The sequence below is a fragment of the Lepidothrix coronata genome, unplaced genomic scaffold, assembly GCF_001604755.1.
Source record: "Lepidothrix coronata isolate B3197 unplaced genomic scaffold, Lepidothrix_coronata-1.0 Scaffold29, whole genome shotgun sequence".
In the NCBI taxonomy this organism is placed as follows: Eukaryota; Metazoa; Chordata; class Aves; order Passeriformes; family Pipridae; genus Lepidothrix; species Lepidothrix coronata.
The window spans coordinates 6,625,740-6,646,421 of NW_016690209.1; the positions used below are offsets into that span (position 1 = coordinate 6,625,740).

The 20,682-nt window shown below is 35.5% G+C and overlaps 1 protein-coding gene across 28 annotated transcripts in view; it reads left to right on the plus strand.

Annotated features, from left to right (window-relative positions):
• DLG1 (discs large MAGUK scaffold protein 1) overlaps positions 1-20,682 on the plus strand; it is a 144,658-nt gene that overhangs the window by 117,499 nt on the left and 6,477 nt on the right. For 6 of the 28 annotated variants that reach the window (XM_017810560.1, XM_017810572.1, XM_017810584.1 and 3 more), the window contains 9 exons: positions 67-181; positions 5,386-5,562; positions 7,112-7,181; positions 11,966-12,065; positions 15,397-15,438; positions 16,979-17,014; positions 18,525-18,575; positions 19,516-19,617; positions 19,862-20,034. In XM_017810560.1, the coding sequence (XP_017666049.1) occupies positions 67-181; positions 5,386-5,562; positions 7,112-7,181; positions 11,966-12,065; positions 15,397-15,438; positions 16,979-17,014; positions 18,525-18,575; positions 19,516-19,617; positions 19,862-20,034 (866 nt within the window). Of the gene's footprint in view, positions 1-66; positions 182-5,385; positions 5,563-7,111; positions 7,182-11,965; positions 12,066-12,759; positions 12,794-15,396; positions 15,439-16,978; positions 17,015-18,524; positions 18,576-19,515; positions 19,618-19,861; positions 20,035-20,682 lie in introns of all 28 variants that reach the window. The other 22 variants (XM_017810566.1, XM_017810581.1, XM_017810589.1 and 19 more) reach the window with 15 other exon arrangements.

The window sequence follows — 20,682 nt, forward strand, 5'->3', positions numbered from 1 at the left end:
GTGTGATTTCAGTTTAATTGCTGAAGTTCAGGGGGAAACTAATTGCCATGCCTCTCTTTCTTACAGAGTACAGTCGTTTTGAAGCTAAAATACATGATTTACGGGAACAGATGATGAACAGTAGCATTAGTTCAGGATCAGGATCTTTGCGAACCAGCCAGAAGAGATCCCTATATGTCAGGTAATCATCTTTTTCATGGTATTGCTGCTGTGTTTTTCTGCTTTTCTGTAGACTTAGTATTTCTCTATTTTCATTTTCATACAATTACGAAGTATTGAATTTAACAAATGGACACTTGCATGCATATATATTAAAGCATAATTTAGGTTGATAAATGTAATATAGCTGAAAAAGAAGTAATAGCCCTGAGAACACTATATGAACTTTGAAGAGTGGTGCTATTATTGCCTTTTTGTCCTGGCTCTGAGAGAGATGATAATCCTTCAGCAGAAACATGCACTTATTCTTTAGGTGAGTGTATGTGAAGCCTTAACAACTTGCTTAGTTCAGTTATTGTTTTTGTGACAGTAGTCTTCATATTCTGCCTTGTTCAGTACTTGAGTTCAAATTTATAGTCTTCCCTTGCTTAAGGTTTGTCAGATTTCCATCTTATTTCCTTTAGCTTACTTTGGTTGTATTCTCAGCTTGTATAGGAATTGCATTTCTATATCCAATGGCATTTTGTTATGGAATATTTTTCCGTGATAACCAAGAGAGAAAATGCATCAAAGCAAATGAACCAAGTATACCTTGTTAATTTATTCATATCAAGTTAAACATAAAGGAGGCTAAAAGGAGGTGGAAATATAAGAGCATGGAGCACATGAGAAAATAGGTGGTTTCACAGGGAAATTGTGGCAAGGTGCAGCTTATTTATGTGCCACCTAACTCTTACATGAGTTGTCATATACTGATAAAGCATAATGTTTCAAATAGGGAATGTGGGTAAAAGGATTGCATTTTTAAAAATAAATTGATTTTTGAGTTCCTCGTGTCAGCTCATCTCTGGATTGAATCAGGGCCAGCAGTAGCCTCTTGGAAGGGGCCAGAATGTTTCAGTAGAGCAGATAAAACCTCAGTAGTTCTGGTACTTGGGTTAGGCTTGGTTTAAAATGTTGTAGCACCTCACTGGTTTACCTGCTAAAATCCCAGGCCCAGGTGCTGTTGAATTTTCCAGTGCAAAGCAGATACTGTTTTGTTCATGGTACATTCCATCTATTGAGCTGTGGGAAAGGAAGCAAGTCCTAAATGAAGCAGTTAGCTGAGTAATTGCATCAGTGCTCAGAAAAGTCTTGGTCCTTTGCAATCTCTTTCTGAAGGCTTTGAAACAAATGTAATTAATTACTCGCAATGCTTCCATTTATCTTGACTCTAACAAGTAGCTCTTATGTTTTGACCTACTGTTTTAGTAGCTTTGCCTGGATTCTGGTTTTTTGCAGAGATACCTTATTCTTTTTTTTTTTTTTAATATATATACTTTTGTCTGCCTTAAATGTTTTGGGCATGAAAATTTAAATCTCTAAAGATAAATGCCTTGAATAGTAGGGGATAAGTGCTTGATATCACAGTTATCTATGTCTTTGAATTTCCACAGGTAGGTGTATATATAGATATTGTGCTGAGATCTTCCTTTCCATAATCCCGAGCTTTATCGCTTTAGCCCTCATCATATAACTAAGCCTGAACAATTCTAAATGCTTTTATTTTGCTTGGTTAGCTATAGCCTGATTAGGTTCTAAACCGCTTATGCTCATGTTCACACATTGGTCTGGTATTTTAAGCCACTGTCAAGCATTTTGTGTTTATGTAGCTTTTATTCCACTGATGGAAGCTATTGAGCTTCTGACTTTGACGGCTACTGCAGAACTTGCAACTCTCCAGGTTGTTGCTGGCAGAGGCTTCATGGAGACTGGTGATTCCTGATCCCAGAAAGGTTTTTGAGACCTGATAATCAGCTTTGTTATAAGTCAGAACAAAAATCTAAAGTGCAAAAATTCCACAGCAAAAGTACTTTTCTACCCCCATCTCTTGACAGAGGGTGCTGCTAGGGCTACTGAGATCTGCTCTTGTCATCACAGCAAAGGCTGCCAAAGACTGGTAGGCAACTTGGTATGCACAGGATGGGTTCACATCTGTTCTGTCTGGTTTCTCGTGTAATTTTGACCACACTGAAGTAACTTTTATGAATCTTTTCACAGATTGGTAGATACTGACAGAACATGTTAGTTATCCATCTTATTCCTTATTATAAGTCTCTCTGGTATAATCATACTGTACTTTTAATTGTACCAATTCAAAGCCAATTTTAGTAACTGGAGCTATCTTTTTTCAGTAATGCTGGGGTTTGGATATGCCTTAAAGGATGCCCATTAAGTAACAAAATGCTGAATTGAATAGTGAATCCAACAGTAAAATGTTTATAGGCATTCAATCATAATTGCAGAAAACCTATTAAATAAAAATACTATGAAAATCATCTCTGGTGATGTCTCAAAATCATGGTAAAAAATTAGCAAATAAAATCAGATGCATCACTGTATCCCTGTAAACTTGGTATCTTTATGAATAGTCTGCCTGTAAACAGCATTTTTGGGATGTTATGTTATATTAGGGAGAAGGCAATTGTGTTTGCCTGAAAATAAAATTTGAAGTAAAATGGCAGATTTTTCTTCTTAATTGTATGTATATCAAAAAATGATGAATAGCAATCAAGCAAACAATTCTTGGAGGGCAAAGCAAATATAGCAATTTAGCAGCAGCAACCAGTTCTTCATTTTTACATCTAACTCTCCCCCCACACTCCCCCTCCCTCAACTAATTCAGGTGTACTGATGTAATGGTCTTCTCTTTTTTTGCTTTATATTTCTTTTGATCTTTATTCAAAGAGGAGAGAGATTCTCTCATATAGTGTTTCTGGTTTTGCATCTGAGCTATATCTATATATATATTCATCTGCAGATTCAAAAAGCACATGTGAGATGCCTTCATGGCAATTTAATTGGGCATCTCGATGTGATTCTGATATTTCAAACTTGAAGAGACCTCACCAGAGGAAATGTATTTGATGAAACTGCCTTTCATTGTTCAAAAATCGTTCTGTGTAACCATCTTATCTAGCTGGAAGAGCACATGTTGATAATAATGTTTTTATCCAAGTGTGCTTCCATTTCACTCCTGTGTATTTTTTCTCATGCAGTCAACACACATGTTAATGCTGTTAGGCCCTGCTCTCACTGCTTATGTAAGTTTATATTCAAATTAAAAAATAGAAGTTAAAAGTAGTACTGGTAGAAATCATTGCCTGAACGCTAACAAGAAGTCTCAGGAAGTGAATTTCATGATGCATGTAATTAATTCAGTGAAAATGTATACAACTTGAATCTGCACTGAAAAGTACATAATGGATGATGTGCAGTTTATTTTGAGATATGAAATAAGATTTGTCCAGAGTGTCTCTTGAACAAACATTTACAGACTAAATGTGGAGGAATAACTACTGTGTGTATAATTTTCTTATCTGCAGTATTTTGGTGATTTCAAAGAAAAAAAGTGTTCTTATTTTTTTTTAAATAATCAGAATATCTCAACTACATTATGGAATTAAACCAGAAGATGTTAACATGAAGGTTGCATTGCTGAAGGAAGGTGGTATTCCAATCTCCAAGCTATTTCAAAATTGAAAGCCTAAATTTTTTAATAAACTGAAATTAAAGGTATTGCATGTTGAACTATAGGGCTCTGTGTATCATGAGTGTAAATATTTTGAAGCCATTTTAAAATTTCTGTCTTGTGCTAGACAATTTAGAAAGTATTTATTAAAACCTTTAATTCTTTAGGAAAAGTTTTTGATACTTTTTATGGCCCAGGAAAGACCTGGTGTCTCAGCTCTGGTTTTGCAATAGATGCTGAAGATGAATTGATCTGACAGAAGATTTTTAATTTTTCTCCTGGAAACAATTTGTCATTGGTGATGAACAAATACAGTTCAAACATAAAGAAATACACTCAGTGCTTCGGAAAGGCAAAATCCACAAGTACATTTTTGGAGCAAACAGGTTATGACTTACTTCAATATTAAAAACCAAGCAGAAATAGTTATGTAAGACCAGTGTTTGGGATGAAGAAACAAGCTGAATTTGGACAAGAAAAATGACACCATTTTAAGTTATCACATTGTAACCTTATTGGTACTACTTTGTGATGGGCTTGGTATCAAGTAAGTTGAGATCGGGTATTGTTTAGAAAGTGCGGCACTGACAGACATGACCTGGAAGATGAAATAAAGTTGAGGATTTTTTTGACTGTGTCGTATGAGCACACACTTTACATAGATTGATGCATCTTTTTGAAATGCAAAAGAAGAGTCCTTTATAGGGCAGAATCTTAGGAGTAGTAGCCCTTGCAGTTTGCTAAGGGGCTCCTGTCATCATTCATTTCCACATCCTCACTAAACCCTCTGTTGTGCTGGGGGAAGCATGCTGCAGATCTCTTCAGTTCCTCCGGGAACTGATCTGGATATAAAATGATCCAACATGGAGAAAAGACATTACTTCTAAATCAGATCAGTTCCATAGTGTGGTGGATTGTGTGCCTTTCCAGACAATTGTGCTTTCATAAGCAAGGAGGGGAACAGGAGTCAGTACAAAGCAGGCGTGACTGTGGGTAGGGTAATAGTGGGCTTGCATAAACCAACCTTGCTGGCAAAGAGAATGTTAATAAAAGTGCAGTCACGCAGCTGCTGCTCAACTATTGCGAGTGCCTATTACTGAAAACAGTCTTACCTTAGGAAAAAGGATGAGACTCTCTTGAAATGGTTGAGAATTTTCCAAAAGAATTCACATAAGGTTCTTTGCCTTTGGGTACTGCGGTAGCAAAGTGGTGATCAGATCACATTTCTAAGTTATTTTTTCCCTGCAAGCAGGATATTGACTTTCATTTTAAAAACAGTACGTTTTATTTGCTAAAATAATTTCAGTTTATAACTTGATATAAACCAGTGTACGTTACAGAACTTTTGACAGTGCTTTATGCTTCAAATACTTGCTTGTCTTTTTATCCTAGGCTGACATGTAGCTTGTTTTTTGCAAAGTACTTATTGAATTGCAGGAGGTGCCTTCTGTAGACCTTTTGCAAAGCATTAGAGCTTTGCTCTGGATGAAGTTTTTTCTCATTCATTGAAACTTAGAAGTGTGTGTGGGTACTGTACTGTACTGTACTATGTATTCTCTCTGTGTATGAGAGTGCATTCAGCCTTCTTATAAGAACCTGGCAGAAGGATGCAATCATTTATGAACAACACAGGCAACTTGCTTCATATTTTGTGCTATTCATACTCTCCTGTTTTTTTTGCTTTTTTCTATGTTAAATTTTTCTTTTCAATGTAGGGCTCTTTTTGATTATGACAAGACTAAAGATAGTGGCCTTCCTAGTCAAGGATTGAACTTCAAATTTGGTGATATTCTCCATGTCATTAATGCTTCTGATGATGAATGGTGGCAAGCACGGCAGGTAACTCCAGATGGAGAAAGTGATGAAATTGGAGTTATCCCAAGCAAACGGAGGTATGTCATACTTTATTGACTTTGAGATGTCTGCTGTTAAACATCTGATATGATTAATAAATATATTGCATGTGCTTTTCTCTTTGTTGTTAATCATAGAATCAGACGGGTTAGAAGGGACCTCTGAGATCATCAAGTCCAACCCTTGATCCACTACCACCATGGTTACTAGACCATGGCACTAAGTGCCACATCCAGTCTCATCTTAAAAACCTCCAGGGATGGAGAATCCACCATCCTGGGCAGTCCATTCCAATGGCTGATTACCCTCTCTGTAAAGAATTTCTTCCTAATATCTAACCTAAACCTCCCCTGGCACAGCGTAAGACCATGCCCTCTTGTCTTGCTGATGATTGCCTGGGAGAAGAGACCAACCCCCACCTGGCTACAACCTCCTTTCAGGGAGTTGTAGAGAGTGATGAGGTCTCCCCTGAGCCTCCTCTTCTCCAGGCTGAACAACCCCAGCTCCCTCAGCCTCTGCTCATAGGACTTGTGTTTGAGTCCCTTCCCCAGCCTTGTTGCCCTTCTCTGGACCTGCTCCAGCACCTCAATGTCCTTCCTGAACTCAGGGGGCCAGAACTGGACACAGTACTCCAGGTGTGGCCTCACCAGCACTGAGTACAGGGGAAGAATCACTGCCCTGGACCTGTTGGCCACACTGTTCCTGATCCAGGTCAGGATGCCATTGGCCTTCTTGGCCACCTGGGCACACTGCTGGCTCATGTTCAGCTTCCTGTTAGTCCAAACTCCCAGGTCCCTCTCTGCTTGGCTGCTCTCCAGCCACTCTGTCCCCACCCTGTAGTCCTGCATGGGGTTGTTGTGGCCAAAGTGGAGGACTTGGCACTTGGCCTTGTTGAACCTCATCCCGTTGGAATCAGCCCAACTCTTTGTTGTACCACATCAGCCACCTGTTTGATTTTATTTTTTTTTTTTAAGTAATCTATAGTGGGATTCTGATTAACTCAACGGGAAGTTTGTTAAAACACTCTTTAGTCCTAGGAGTTGTGTGCTGTTCTCAGTGTAAACAAGTTGTGGGATTAATAACATTATATGTACTTTTAATAACAGTACACCAGTTATGTATGAAAAGGTGCAAAGTGAATTTTATTCAAGTTATGACACTATCATGAAGTCTTTCTACCCAGAACCTGGAAATCTGGAAGATCATTCTTTGGCAGCCAGAGTCAATGGAGATGAGGTGTTTGTTGGCTACTAGAGACTCAGAGTTTAGGTGCTCTGAATCCTAGTATCTGCTGTTGACTGATAGCTGAGGCCAGTCACTTACTGTGTCGTGTTTTCTCTTTGCACCTTCCAGATTTATTGAACATATCTAGCCACGAAATACTCTCACAGCCTCGTAATTTGAGAAATAATTCCCTGCTTTTATAATACAGTTTTCCATTAGCAGGCTTCCATTTTCTGAATGTGTCATAAGCAATAAAAATGTATATACAAAAGGTACATCAATACACTTATGTTGTAACAAGCAGTAACATGAAGTTCTGGAGTTTTGCTGATTCTACCACTTTTGTGTATGTTTTTGTGGTAGAGTTGAGAAAAAAGAACGAGCCCGTTTAAAGACAGTGAAATTCAATTCCAAAGCAAGAGGAGATAAAGGGGTGAGTTAATGAAGTGCTAATTACATTGTGAATGGTAACATTTTTCAGTTATTTATGTGTGGAGACTGTTTCAAATTTGAGTGAAAAGACTAAATTCTGTCAAATAGAAATAAAATAATTTTGAGCACCAAAGCAGACTTTTAATTGCCAAAACACTGCAAATTGTTTAAAGAATTGGCATAGAAATATATATTCCTATTAATACTGTAATGTAGCAGAAGATGTATATACTAATCAAGTATTGAATAGTGCCATTTCTAATAGCTCTGCAAGTGCTGTTTATAGAGCCATGTAGTACTTGAGTATGGTTTGTACTTCTGGACTCCCTTTATTTGAGAAAGGCCTTGCTACCAATTTTCAGGAAAAGTAAAATTCTTTCAATGCATCTAGAAAACAAGGAAGTAAAGCTCAACAGGATCCCTCTGATGAAGTGAGGCTTTACAAAGTACATGTTACCCAGACAGCGTAAAGTCACTTCTTTGTTATGATTATGGATATAGAAGCTTTAAAGAATTTCATGGAAGGGCACAGGCCAACAAAACTCAACTGCTTTAATCCTATAAAATAACCAGTGTAGATGAAAAATAACCCAATCTAAAAGAAATCCTAGTTTTAATTTTAGTCAGTGCAGTTCACTGCACAATACACTATTCCTGTCCCAGTACATGTGATGGAAATGAGTGGTGAGAAAGCAATGAGGGTACTTAAGTAGTAATAGGAATGTTTGCAGATAAAATTATAGCAATTTCATAATGGCACAGCAGCCAAATATTTTTATTATTTTGAGGGTGAGGCTTTTTTGCAATGTTTTGGTCGTTCTGAAATTTGAGAAAGAATTTCACAACCTTACAGTTTCTACCAATAGTATATAACTAGTAATTTCAAGACTTACCATGTGCATTTTAGATGTAAGAGCCTTCTAAAGTAATAATATATTGTAATTTTTAAAAATCTGAAACACGCTTTAAGCTCCTGAGGGAATATTAAAGCTTCAGTATTTTATCCTGATAGTGTAGGACTTTAAAGCAAAAGACTGTCAAGTCCATACGTACATCCCTCTGCTACATGGCAAAGGTTTCAGTTATTAAAGAATTTTTCCCTTATAAGAATTAATTTAAAAGGAAATTAATATATTTTGCTACTTTCTGATGCACAATTATGTTACTACCTTGGAGATTTAGTGGATTATTTGCAGTTTTTTTCTGTTTTGGTGCGATCATATTTTGGTATTGGAATAAAATGTTATTAACTGACACGGTAATTTGAGTTCGCTTTTTAGAAGTCACATACAGAAAATGCTTAAATACTTCAGATTCTTTTCATTATATTAAGTAATTTTTCGAATGTTACCATGTTCTTTGAAAGGTAATTGCATGGTTTTGTAGTTTGTCTACAAATAAACTGCAAACAGTTAATTAATGACGTGTTTGAAGTAGCATTTTGACAATAGTGGAGCTGGTGCACAGTCCCTGTGTACCAGCACAGCACCAAAGATATGCACGGAATACTGAGTGGAAAAGCAACTACGCTTGCCATTGATGTAGAACTGCAGTTCTTTTTCTTTAGTAACATTTCATTTTGCAAACACGCTTACACTGTTCACAATCTTTTGCTTCAGCTGTAAATGTTTTAACACTGGAGTTTCTCCTCTAAGTATTCTTCCTGTATTTGTCACGGTGATAGTTTTCCCAGTAAGTTGTCTGCACCGTACATGTCCTTGTGGACTGTGTCCCTCCCTGTGTCTGCATATGCTAATACTCCATGAACAGGATGAAATACTGATTTTGTACAGTTTTTGAAAATTTCTACATTAAGACCTTGAAGAATAACGCTAGTGATAGCTAACACTAAAATCCACATTCCTTTCATTTTAAGGAAAGCTAAAAAATCTGGAGCAGAAATGGCTACATTTTTTTCTTGTTTTTTCCTTTCATATAGACATTTATCGCATTTCCTGTGCTGCTTCTGGTTTAATATATTCTTGCTTATGATGCCTGTATATGATTTGCAGTGGGCTTATGAAAAATGTAATGCAATTACTATGCATTTTCAACTAATAAGCAAATCCCTCTAGCTTTTTGTAATCACGGTATCTTTTAAAAACAATCTTTTGGCTAATTTTTTTTTTTTTTTCAAAATCAATATAATACTTTTATTTTCTCTTTTTGGGGGGGTAGTGGAACTGACTCTGACCATTATACATGCAGTATATAAAATTTAATATTAGCTCAGTAAGACTTAGTGTACAGAAAGTTAAAATAATTATTGTTACGAAATATGTTCAAAACTACAGTGAAGAACCTGATTCTGTTTTATGAAGTACAATAAATCAGCCACTCCTTTTATTCTAACTGTACAAATTGCAGAGTCTCACTACCTCAGCTAAACTGCACATTTTAGCTTTGTTACATTCATGTCTCTTTTTACCAAACTGAAGGACTTGCCCAAATGAAACAATTATATAGTTGTGAGACTTCCACTTCTTGGAATTCACATTACAGCATACTGAGCAAAGATCTCCTTTGGATATATTTCTTTGTTGCCCTTTTTCTGTAGATAACATTAAACTCTCTCATTGTGAGAAATCAATTGCAGTGACTTGACTTCAGATGGAAAAGGTCAGGAGGACCATAACCTAAAACTTTGCCCATGCCAGCTATCTTCCTGAAAGCATATGATTGGCTAAAAACTAGATATTTTGTTCATGTGTCAGGTTGGTAATTTACCAATTCTTATAGTGGAACAACTGTTTTAGTTGAACACAGATGCAAGCCAATTAAAGGTTTTAGGGATTTCCTCCTTAGCACAGTATTGCTATTTCCAGGGCTCAGTGTCACTGATCATGCTCCCATGGTACCATGTATCTCTTTAATACCTGGTAATTTTAAGTAATGTTTCTTAAAAAATTGGTAATCCAAACATCACTGGATGTTTCAGTATCTGCTGTTGCCAAGCAAGTCTCTATTAAAGCAGATGGCCAGAAGGGTTGTTAGTCCTGTAGCAGGATGCAACTTTTGTGCTGTACTATAGGCATTCTCTTTTGGAAGGTCGAGTGCTAGTTTTGCAATTGTAGCAGAGAAGGTGGCCTACCACTGGAAAAAACTTTGTCCTGTTTGACCCCTAGCTGTGACTGTTTTATTCCATACTTAATGCTGGCTGGAAAGATGATATACCTTTTTGCAACTGTATCGCATATAATAGAGAAAGATGAGCTCACATTGGCTGAAGAGAGAGAAACAATCACTTGAAAGTTAACATGCTTCAAATTTTAGAAATAGCTGTTAATAGAGTCTTAAATGTATGAATTTTTTTTATAGTAACTTTTAAAAAATGTTTCTGTGGCACTTCTATTACTTTCTGCTGCACACGGGCTCTGCTTAGCTTAGCTTACAAATAAACAGTCCCCCTGCATTACAGGGTCTCAAAACCAAGTTGGATGCTTTCCTACTTTTGCTGTCCTTCCCGTTGCAGTTTCTGCAAACCAAATGACAAAAACATGACAAATTTCATATCTTGGCAAAATTGGTCAGATGATTCATGTATGCCTAAAGATGAAAAGAAATTTCAGCTGGCTTTAAGCTATCTGTGTTAGCTCTAGGTCTGGGCATAATCACAATAAAAACATTACTGATTTATTTATACATTAAGTCTCTTTATTGACTTGGAACAGCAGATTAAAGATGCTGTAGTCACATAATGTCTTCAGCAGAAGATAATACTAAATTCTATGTTAATTATACCTGTAGACATACCTATAAATGAATGAAAACACATCAGTGCTCTCTATCACTTGAACAGGAGCACAGTAATAGTTTATATTCACATGGTTGTATATGTCTGTGTAGGTAACTCTAAAATTGTTTGCAGCCACTGAGATGCAGAAATTCTTCAGCAACATGAGCAATTAAATGTTGAAAGTTGCTGAACGTGATCCTTGATATACAGAGGTTTTCACATGGTGATTATAAAGTCACCCTTGAAAAACATAATTGCCACAATAAACAATTGAAATTAGTTTGTCTCTTTTGAAAGATATTGAAATGCAGAATAGAGTGAAGTAATTGCTTTCAGTGAACTTGCAATGGATTGCAATTATGAAACATTGAAACAAATACAGGTTTGGGGTTTGTTTTTTTAATTATTTGGGTATTTTAGCTGGACACATTCCTTTTTTTTTTTCCTATTTCACTGTTACTTAGTTTTATTGTAAGAGCAGTTGGGACAACGTAGCTTTTAACTTCTGTTTTTCTTTATGAGCTGTTATTTAGCAGTTGTCAACAAAGTATTTACAGTTTTGCCTTTGCAAATGGGTAACACTGGCAAACACTTCTGGCGTGCTGTTATAATATCAGCTGTTTGCAAAAGCATGTGTGAAGCCTCAGCTTTTTTTTTTTTAAATATTGTAACACCTATATGAGATAATATTGGTGATTTCATTGACTTTGAGTCATTATGGTTTGGCCATCTTACAGCAGCCTTGTTTTTTAGTTTTTTTTATACCCCCAGCAAGCCTAAATTTGTGAAATACAGGTCAGGCTGCATAGAATGACCCAGCCTGAACTAACCCTACAGTTATTTCAGTACTAAGCATGTGAAATACAGAGGGTATGAGCAAAGTCGTGATCCTGGTCTCTGTTTCTCATGAGCTGAGGAAATAGTGTTAAACTGAAACATGCACTGCATAATGTGGTTGTAGGAGTCAGCTTCCGCAAAGCTGCTGGTCTGGGCCTTTGTTCACACAGACATTAGACATCCTTTGTTTTGCCCCTCCTTCTCTTCTTCAGCAGTCATTCAATGACAAGCGTAAAAAGAACCTCTTTTCCCGAAAATTTCCCTTCTACAAGAACAAGGACCAGAGTGAGCAGGAAACCAGTGATATTGACCGTAAGTATGTGGCATTCGATGGAGAGCGAAGCACAGTAGAAGGGCCTGCTAGATTGCAGTAGGGTGTTACCATGGAGACAGTTTCATGAGCTGCAACAGGCTAAGGAGCTTGCAGTGCCAATGGCAAACCAATCTACAAAATCAATGCAAATGTTTGTTTGCTGTTAAAATGAAATTTAACACAAGAGCATCCCAGTTTAAAATAAATTGGGCAATACTGTTGAATAACTGGAGGGGTTAACTGCCTTCCAGTGCTGTCAGTGATGCATCCTTGTTTCTAACTTAGAGGAGAAGGCACAGCAGCGATGACAGTACGATGGAGCTTGACAGCTTCTCAGATCAGTCCCTTTAGACTGGTTCTTCAAAGTCATTAATTCTAATTTGATTTTTCCTAATGATGAGAGGTTACTTTGATTTTCATTGTTGTTGCTATCACAAAAAAAAGAAGTGTCTTCTCAAAAAGCAGTTGGATAAATTTGCTAATTCAGACCAGGTTCAAAACAAATTCTGTTCTCTGCCATTTGCATTACTGATTACACTTCATGTGCCAGTCAGGTCAAATCCTATAGACTTATTTTTCCCTGTGATGTTCTGGGAACTGTCTCCTGTCGTAGCGCCAATTTTATATATTACTGACAATTATTTTCTTTGTGATTGTCTTTTTATTGCTTGCCCTCTGGGGACTACTCTGCAGGAGGTCCCTGACGACATGGGATCAAAAGGCCTGAGTAAGTGATCAAAATACTCCCAAGTTATTTTAACCTCCATCTGAAAAGTTACTACTTTTTTTTGACAGATCTCTTTGAGACTGGTGCTCTACTGGCATAAGGAGGTTGACTCTAAAAATGGTTCATTAGCTTTTCCTAGTTAATCTTCTGGGGGTTTTTGCTTTCAGGAACATGTAAAAGTTCATGTGACTATCATGTTAGATTATTTTGTTTTTCAGAGGCTTATCAGTGCTTACATGTCTGTCCTTAACAGTACTGTGGTTTTAAATTTGGTGATTGTTTTTTAATGTCACTTCTATCTTATCTTTGTATTTTTATTTATTTAAAAATAACCTTATGGCTTTTTACTGTAATAGTAAACCATTGCTGTCACACTTTAACTAGTTACAGTTTCACTCCTCTCTCCAGGTGACTGACCTTTACAGCTACTTAAAGCAAGCAAAACCTTTCCTTAACAAATGCAGTGAGAGTTTTTCTGGCTGACTGGAACGTTTATGGTGCTTTTAGACCAGGTGGAGGGGTATCTAATAGAGGAAACACATAAGCATTTGTTGTATTTCTATTTGAATAGAGTAAGATTCAAAAGTTTCCGAGTACTCTTAACAGATCCGTTTGTGTACAAACACCCACCACTAAATGCACTAAAATGACAAGTGAATAAAGTCAAGGCCTTGCTTTCATCGCAGATATTAAACACATACACTGTTAGGTGTTTATGCAATAGTCCCTAAAGAGATGTGACTGGAGGTTTTCAAAGGTAACATTTCTTCCCAGGGCACAACTCTTAGGCACCATGTTCGTGAAATTACATATAAGACTCAGTGTACTTCTGTATCTGGCCTCAGTCATGAAATAAAAATTCCAGTAGCTGTAACATTAATTGTTCATTTCTGAAATGGCTACTTTGAATGGAATTCTTCATCTAGAACAGAAGACCTTAGCAACCTTTATGGTCTTATGGCTAAGATTAGAAGATCATAAGCAGCCTTTATGGCCTAATAATCATACCTAGTTTAAACTATATAATATGGTCCAGAGATATCTCTAGGTGATTCTGTCATATAAACAACTGGCCTCTAGTCTGTTTTTCAGCACAGACTTTTTGAAACTGCCTTACCATGTTTAATACAAGTTGTGTTACTTGGGCTCTGCAGGACTGTTGTTCTTGCTGGCGTTTCAGGATTTACATCTCCACCAGTTGAGCCCATAGAATATCACACCACTTGTATTCTCAATTGGCAATGTCTCCCTCTCACATTCTAGCAGGGGGCTTATAAACATCACAATTTGCCTCTTCCATGCCAATGTGGACATAGTTTTTCCAAGACTGGAAAGTGAAATGGAGTAGATCCAAATTTCTGATACTTGCAAACATTAGGAAGCATTTGTCTGTTTTTCCTGCACAGAAGTGAAATGAGGAGCTCAGTCTAGCCAGAGATTTGTGAATTTAAAATATTAGTTCACTTTATTAAAAAAAAAATTTGAAACAGTTAATTAGTTTACATATGATTAAGTTTTTTATTGTTTATTAATCAGTAGAAGCATACTTGCTTCGTTAATGTGTTCTTACCTCTAGAGTCCCCTTGCTTCCTTCTCTTCAATCTTCTAGAGGAGGAACTGCACTGAATTTAATGTATTACATTAGTGCATGCACAGAGTCAGGTATATAATTTCAAATTAATTGTATTTAATTTGTATAGTTCAAACACAGATTTTTTTATGCAGTGTTAAACTGTGAAAATTAGTGTTTTTCATTGCAAATAGACACATTCATTGGATGGCATGAAAATGGATTTTTTCGGTCAAGTTCAGCAATACTGAAGTTGATACTTGTTCACTACATTTGTAGAATTTTCAGGTAACAATAGATTGTATACCTGAAACTCTTCAATTGCATTAATTTTATCATAAACATATTTAACAGTTACATACACAAAAAAAGTAAATGTAAACACCTTGTAGCAAAGTATTTTGATTACTATGCAAAGGGCATGAAATGAATATAGATAGTCCATAATAAAAAGGCATGAAGTGAATATAGATAGCCCTTCATCAAAGGGAAGAGCTTTGAAAGCTAAAGCATTACTGGGAAACAAAATAAAATCTTAATTGCACTTCAAGTAAACTCTTTAACAGACCATAGGAAAGTGCCAATTACTGAATGTGCAACACTGTATTTCCTATCACACAGTCCAGTATCTTCTGCTGCAAGACTCTCAATGTAATCAATAAATTGCCTGGGTAAAAGTTGAAATGCATAATCCCACAGTTTTTGCACAACAAAATTCATCCTGAAGTGAAAACCTAAAAATTGCAGGGTTACATGTGAACTGTGAATTAGTGTACTTTTCGTAATCTTATTTTGATGTGCTATTTAATGTTTTTCTTTTTATTAACATCAATTCCTTTCATATGAAATTACGCTTGATCCTGAGAGCTATGAGAAGTACCTTAAAACTTTTATATGCAGTATGTATTGATTTCAGCATTTTGATATCAGTATTGTCTTTCATCTGGATTATTTTGTGTCGATTTTCTTTCTGTTTGACTCATGCCATTAGTGTACGTTCCTTATTTTTTTTTCCATTGTGTTGCAATTTCAGAGCATGTAACCTCTAATGCCAGCGATAGTGAAAGTAGTTACCGTAAGTGTTTTTAAGTTCTTTGTTTATTTAGAACCTTTGTTTTGTAGCTCTTTCTTTGGTTTGGTTTGTCTGTCTCTTCTGGGTAATTACATGTTAAATAGAACTTCCCAGTCACCTTCAAGTGAAATCCATATTCGTGTGTTCGGTGGAGTACTGCAAATTGTGCTATGTCTTTGTTTTTAAAAAATTGACTAGAATCATTGCAAACCTCCTTTATGGGTGTTTTTATTTTGGTCAATGATTTTCTTAGTTCAGCTTAATTTGAATCTATTCCTGTTTATTTTTTAATTATACAAGATAGCTAGACCTATTAAATCCCAAATGTAAATTTAATGCTGCCAAATATAATTACATGTAGTTGAACCTTAATACTGGAGGTGTAATTAAACCATGTAATCTGTTAAATATTGCCATATTTACGTTTTTTCATAACTGATACTCAGATTTAATATGTATATACTTTAATGAAAGTACAGATAAGCAAACATGTATTTACCCTTGCTTTCAGCTTATTTATTTTGTCAAGTGTGGGTGCTTAGTATGAATTGTCTTCAAAGCATACGACACACATTCAGTGCTGAGTCAGTTATGATAAATCAACATGTTAGTTCTCTCTCTCTCTGAAGACATGATATCTTTTAAATAACACACTCAGTTAGCTTTCTCTACTGGCATAAGCTACAGTACTATTTACTGTTACCCAGGCTTCAGTAGTCTGAAGTGGGTAATGTGCTTTACTGTACTTTAAAATGTCTTAAACCAGAGCAAGAACTTCAATCCCACTGTTCATTTCCAGTGAACAGCTCCTCAATAAAGTTGCAGTCCAGACCAGGACCCCAAGATAGAGCAGAGCAGGAAGATAGCAAAGTTGGGGATTTGAAGAGGAACATGAGAAGAAGGAACAGTAGAAGTCACGCAGTGTGACATTGAGTGGCTCACTGACCAGCTCTGGGCTACCTGCTCACTGTATAATGGGCATTTCAGAAACAGATATCATTTATGTTAGGATAATAAGGATGGTGATTCATTAACAGATATATTTGTTTGGAAGCTGTAGGTCTTTTCAGAGGTGATGATCCACACGTTTTCTTCCAGATGATTACACTTAAGGAGAGAATTTATGTCTGTATACAAAATGCTCATGGTGCTGTAGACTGTAATTGAAAAGAAACCAGTTGAGGGAGGCATCTGTGTTCCCTGAGAATAACACAGAAAATAACAAAATTGAGCATGTATGGGAGTTGCCTTAGACAAACTTAGAAATTTTAACCATTTTTAATGACACGCCATTAAAACCATCTAATTGTGACTGTTCATAAACTTGCTGCTTCCCCCACTTCCAAGGTTTTTCTGAGGGCTTGCTTTATTTATGTTTAAAGCTCATTATTGGTACCACTAGTTAGTTTTTTACTCTGTTGTTACTTGAGAAACCATGATTTTATTATGAATGTCATGGATTTGCTTATCTGAATGTGTAATTCTGAGCACTTTTTATTAAAATATTCTTTTAATTTCTTCTTACTGCTGTCTAATATGAAAGTTATCTTGATTACAGATGAGTACGGTTGTTCAAAAGGTTCATTCTATTAATATTCATTTTTCCAAAATATTGAAAAACAGTGACAATATATACTTTTTGCCCTCAATTAGGGGATGCTTTTTACTTGTTACTTTCTCTTTAGTACTTTGCTTAACTAATTTTTGATCTTATAGCAATGTGACTTCTCAAAATAAGTATCTAATTATATGTGAGCTGGATCTTTTTATGGATGAGTTGATAGGTGATGATTCCCTATTCCTCTCCCTAGCCTAAATGGGGTTCTGAAAGTATATACTGTCCTTCTAAAGTCCATTTGCATGAGTAGCTTTTTGCAATATTATAATTCACAGGTTGCATGTTTTTGTGTCTGTCTTAAGGTATTCCTCACTTGCAACAATTCAGGAAATTAAAATGTTTATTTCTGTATAGCTGGAGGACAGTTTGAATGCCAATCTATTCAAAAATAAGAGAAATATTTCTGTTAATGAAATTGTAAAATTTAGATGTAAAATATCAGTGGTATTTGCTATGAAACAGAGAATAGATATATAAAAGCAGTATATAAATTTATAAAAGCCTTCATCTGCCATCTCTTTCTATACAACTGTGGTGTAGCATTGGTATGTTCCTTTGCCTGTTGTAAGTGGCTTTTGAACACCAAAGAATGTTCCAAAATTACCCAAGGGAGTTATTGAAAGACTGTATTTTCTTCAAAGTAATGTCATATAATTTGAGTTTGTATCTTCAGAATTATAAATTTTCTACTGTCATGGACTTAATTTTTAGTTAGAAATTTTACTCAGATATATAATGTTAGACTAGAAATAATCCTGTAGAGAGATGGCAATTGAGGTATATTTCAGATGCTTTCACTAACATTTAAAAAGCTGTCGAAGTTCAAGATTCAGTTATTTTAGTTTCATTCACTGCTATTGTGCTTCCTGGGGCTGAGAACAATCCAAAGCATTCTTTGTTTTGAATTTTGTCTTTAAATTGATAAAGTAATAGTTATTTAGTATATACAATCATATTTTTTTGGTAGAATTAGAGTGATCGAAGATGTTTATATAAATGCCAGTTCATGATAAAGTTAATGGCAGATCACACATAGGCATACATGTTTGTCAGCCCTGTATAAATATGGAAAAGTGTTTTTGTAAATGCTGGCTTCAGAGTATGGAGAAAGTCCATGATGTGGGTGGCATTGCCTCTAGCAGTGAATGACAGCATGCATGCATTGCATCCAGGGACACGTGGGTAAGAGCATTTCAGGAATGCTTTAAAAGTCTTCTTGTGCTTGATGTCAGTTTGACATGCTAATGCACACCAGGAAATTATTTATACTGTATGTGTCTTATGCTTTAAAGTTTGGTGTTTGGCTTCTCTTTGTGATTTTTATAATCCATCGCTCTTGAAAGATGTCCTTCATCAGTATCATTGTAATTGCTGAGGAATGTCTGCATCGTTATAGTCCATCAAATGGCTTAATCTAATTATATTGATTTAGAAAAACATACATAGATGTGTCTTTGCATTTACATTTTAGGTGGCCAAGAGGAATATGTCTTGTCATATGAACCAGTCAATCAACAAGAAGGTTTGTAGATCTTGCTTAGTATAAAATAAATATAATCTGAATGGTCAGAATGCTTCATGTGCCCTTATGTACTAAGCACCAGGATAAACTTCTGAACTTGTTACCATTACTCAAATGAATAAATCATAAAGGCATAAATTATTAAATAAAATCGCTAAATTATTTAGTGCAAAATCCAAAGGTGTGCTACTTAAATAATTTCTTGTGTGGTTTACATTGCAGAAGGAAAATATGGTATGTTTAACAGTTTTGTCAGTGTGAACCTCAGAAATGATAGTTTTCTGTTTCATATTGCTTTAGCATTCTCGCTCTTTCTGGCACAGCAAAAAGTGTGTGAATAAATCATTTGTCTATTTCTTACAGTATAATTAGATATATTCTTTTTAAGCTTAATTTTCAACCAAAACCCCTTTATAACTTTATAAAAAATTAGGCTATTTTTAGAAGATACTGCACTTAATTTTATAAGGGTGTTAATAGTTACAGAAACTACATAAAGTTGGGTTGTTTTATGTATTTGTGTTTAATTGTGGTCTCAGAGGAAAAGAAGCTTCTCCCAATACAGACATAGAATTGCATGAACTCTGCTGCTGCTTAGGTACCTCTTTGAATTGATTTTCAAACTTCCCCATTTTGCTTTTTCCATTATAATGTAGGATGTTACTTTGTAAAAGTTTTTTTTTTTTTCCCCAAAGATTTCATAATTTAGGACTCATCTTGAGTCACCAGGGTTGGTGATTTGAGAGTGAAGGTCTAACATCTTACTGTGACTGTGGTATTAATTGATTTACATTCTTCAACATGTTTTTATTCTCTTTAAGAATACATGTTCTTTTAGGTATTAAAACCACTGCTATGTGATAAAGCTTATTTTGCTGAACTCTTAAAAGTTAGCAATCATACTGAAATGTAACTGCTGTTATTCCTTTATGTTTAATAGTCAGTTACACTCGACCTGTGATTGTTTTGGGACCCATGAAAGACAGAATAAATGATGACCTGATCTCAGAATTTCCAGACAAATTTGGCTCATGTGTTCCACGTAAGTCTCAGCAAATACTAAAGCAATTCTAAATTATAGTTTTCTATTAATTTTTTTAATAAACGTACTGTTGAGTTTAAAAAAAGTTAATATGTTGTCTAAACTTTATAGACCAGTCTTAATAGTCAGTCTCTTTTCTTCTGAAAATTTTGCAGTATAAATGGGAGTCTATTTTTGGATATTGTAGGGAAGAAAGTCACTGTTTTTTTGTTTTGCTTTAAAAACTACTGGTTTATATTTAAAGATACTACTAGACCAAAACGAGATTATGAGGTGGATGGACGTGATTACCATTTTGTCACTTCTCGAGAGCAAATGGAGAAGGATATTCAGGATCACAAATTCATTGAAGCTGGCCAGTACAATAATCATCTTTATGGAACAAGTGTCCAATCAGTGCGAGAAGTAGCAGAAAAGGTAAATCAGTGCCAGTTACTTTCATTTACTGAGGTGATTATCTGCCTGTGCTGACAGGGAAAAAGAGAAGAATGGCAAGAAGCCATTAGGAACCCTCTGACTTTAAAAGATACTACTTTATGGTCTTTATGTAAAACCAGAAACAAAGCACATTGTCACAGATGCATTTAGAAAAATAATGAAGCTTTGGAATAATAAAAGCATCATGATTAAATTATGAGAAAAAAACTCCCATAGTTTGTGCCCTCTTATTTAAAGAGAATAGAGAAGAAATAATTGGAATTACGGGCTAATTAGCTCATATACATAGATCATTAACTCATTAAGAATAGTGGTGGTAGTTAATTAATATGATGATCCATTTGATATAGACCCATGTAGAAGAAAACTTGTAAAAATATTTTTCTTTGTGCCCTTTGTGGATTTAACTGATAAAGGGAAAAGAGTAAATGTATTTAAAGCCAATTTTAAAAATACTTCTTCCATAACTACCACTACATTTTAGAGATCAGCCTTACTGTTTTTATACTGAACAGACTTGAGTTAACTATTTCTTGCAAAATCTAATTATTTCTAAATTAAAACTGAAGTTAACTTGATCTCTGAAAAAAAAGTGGGAAGAAGGAAGCATATTTCTGAGAGCAAGGT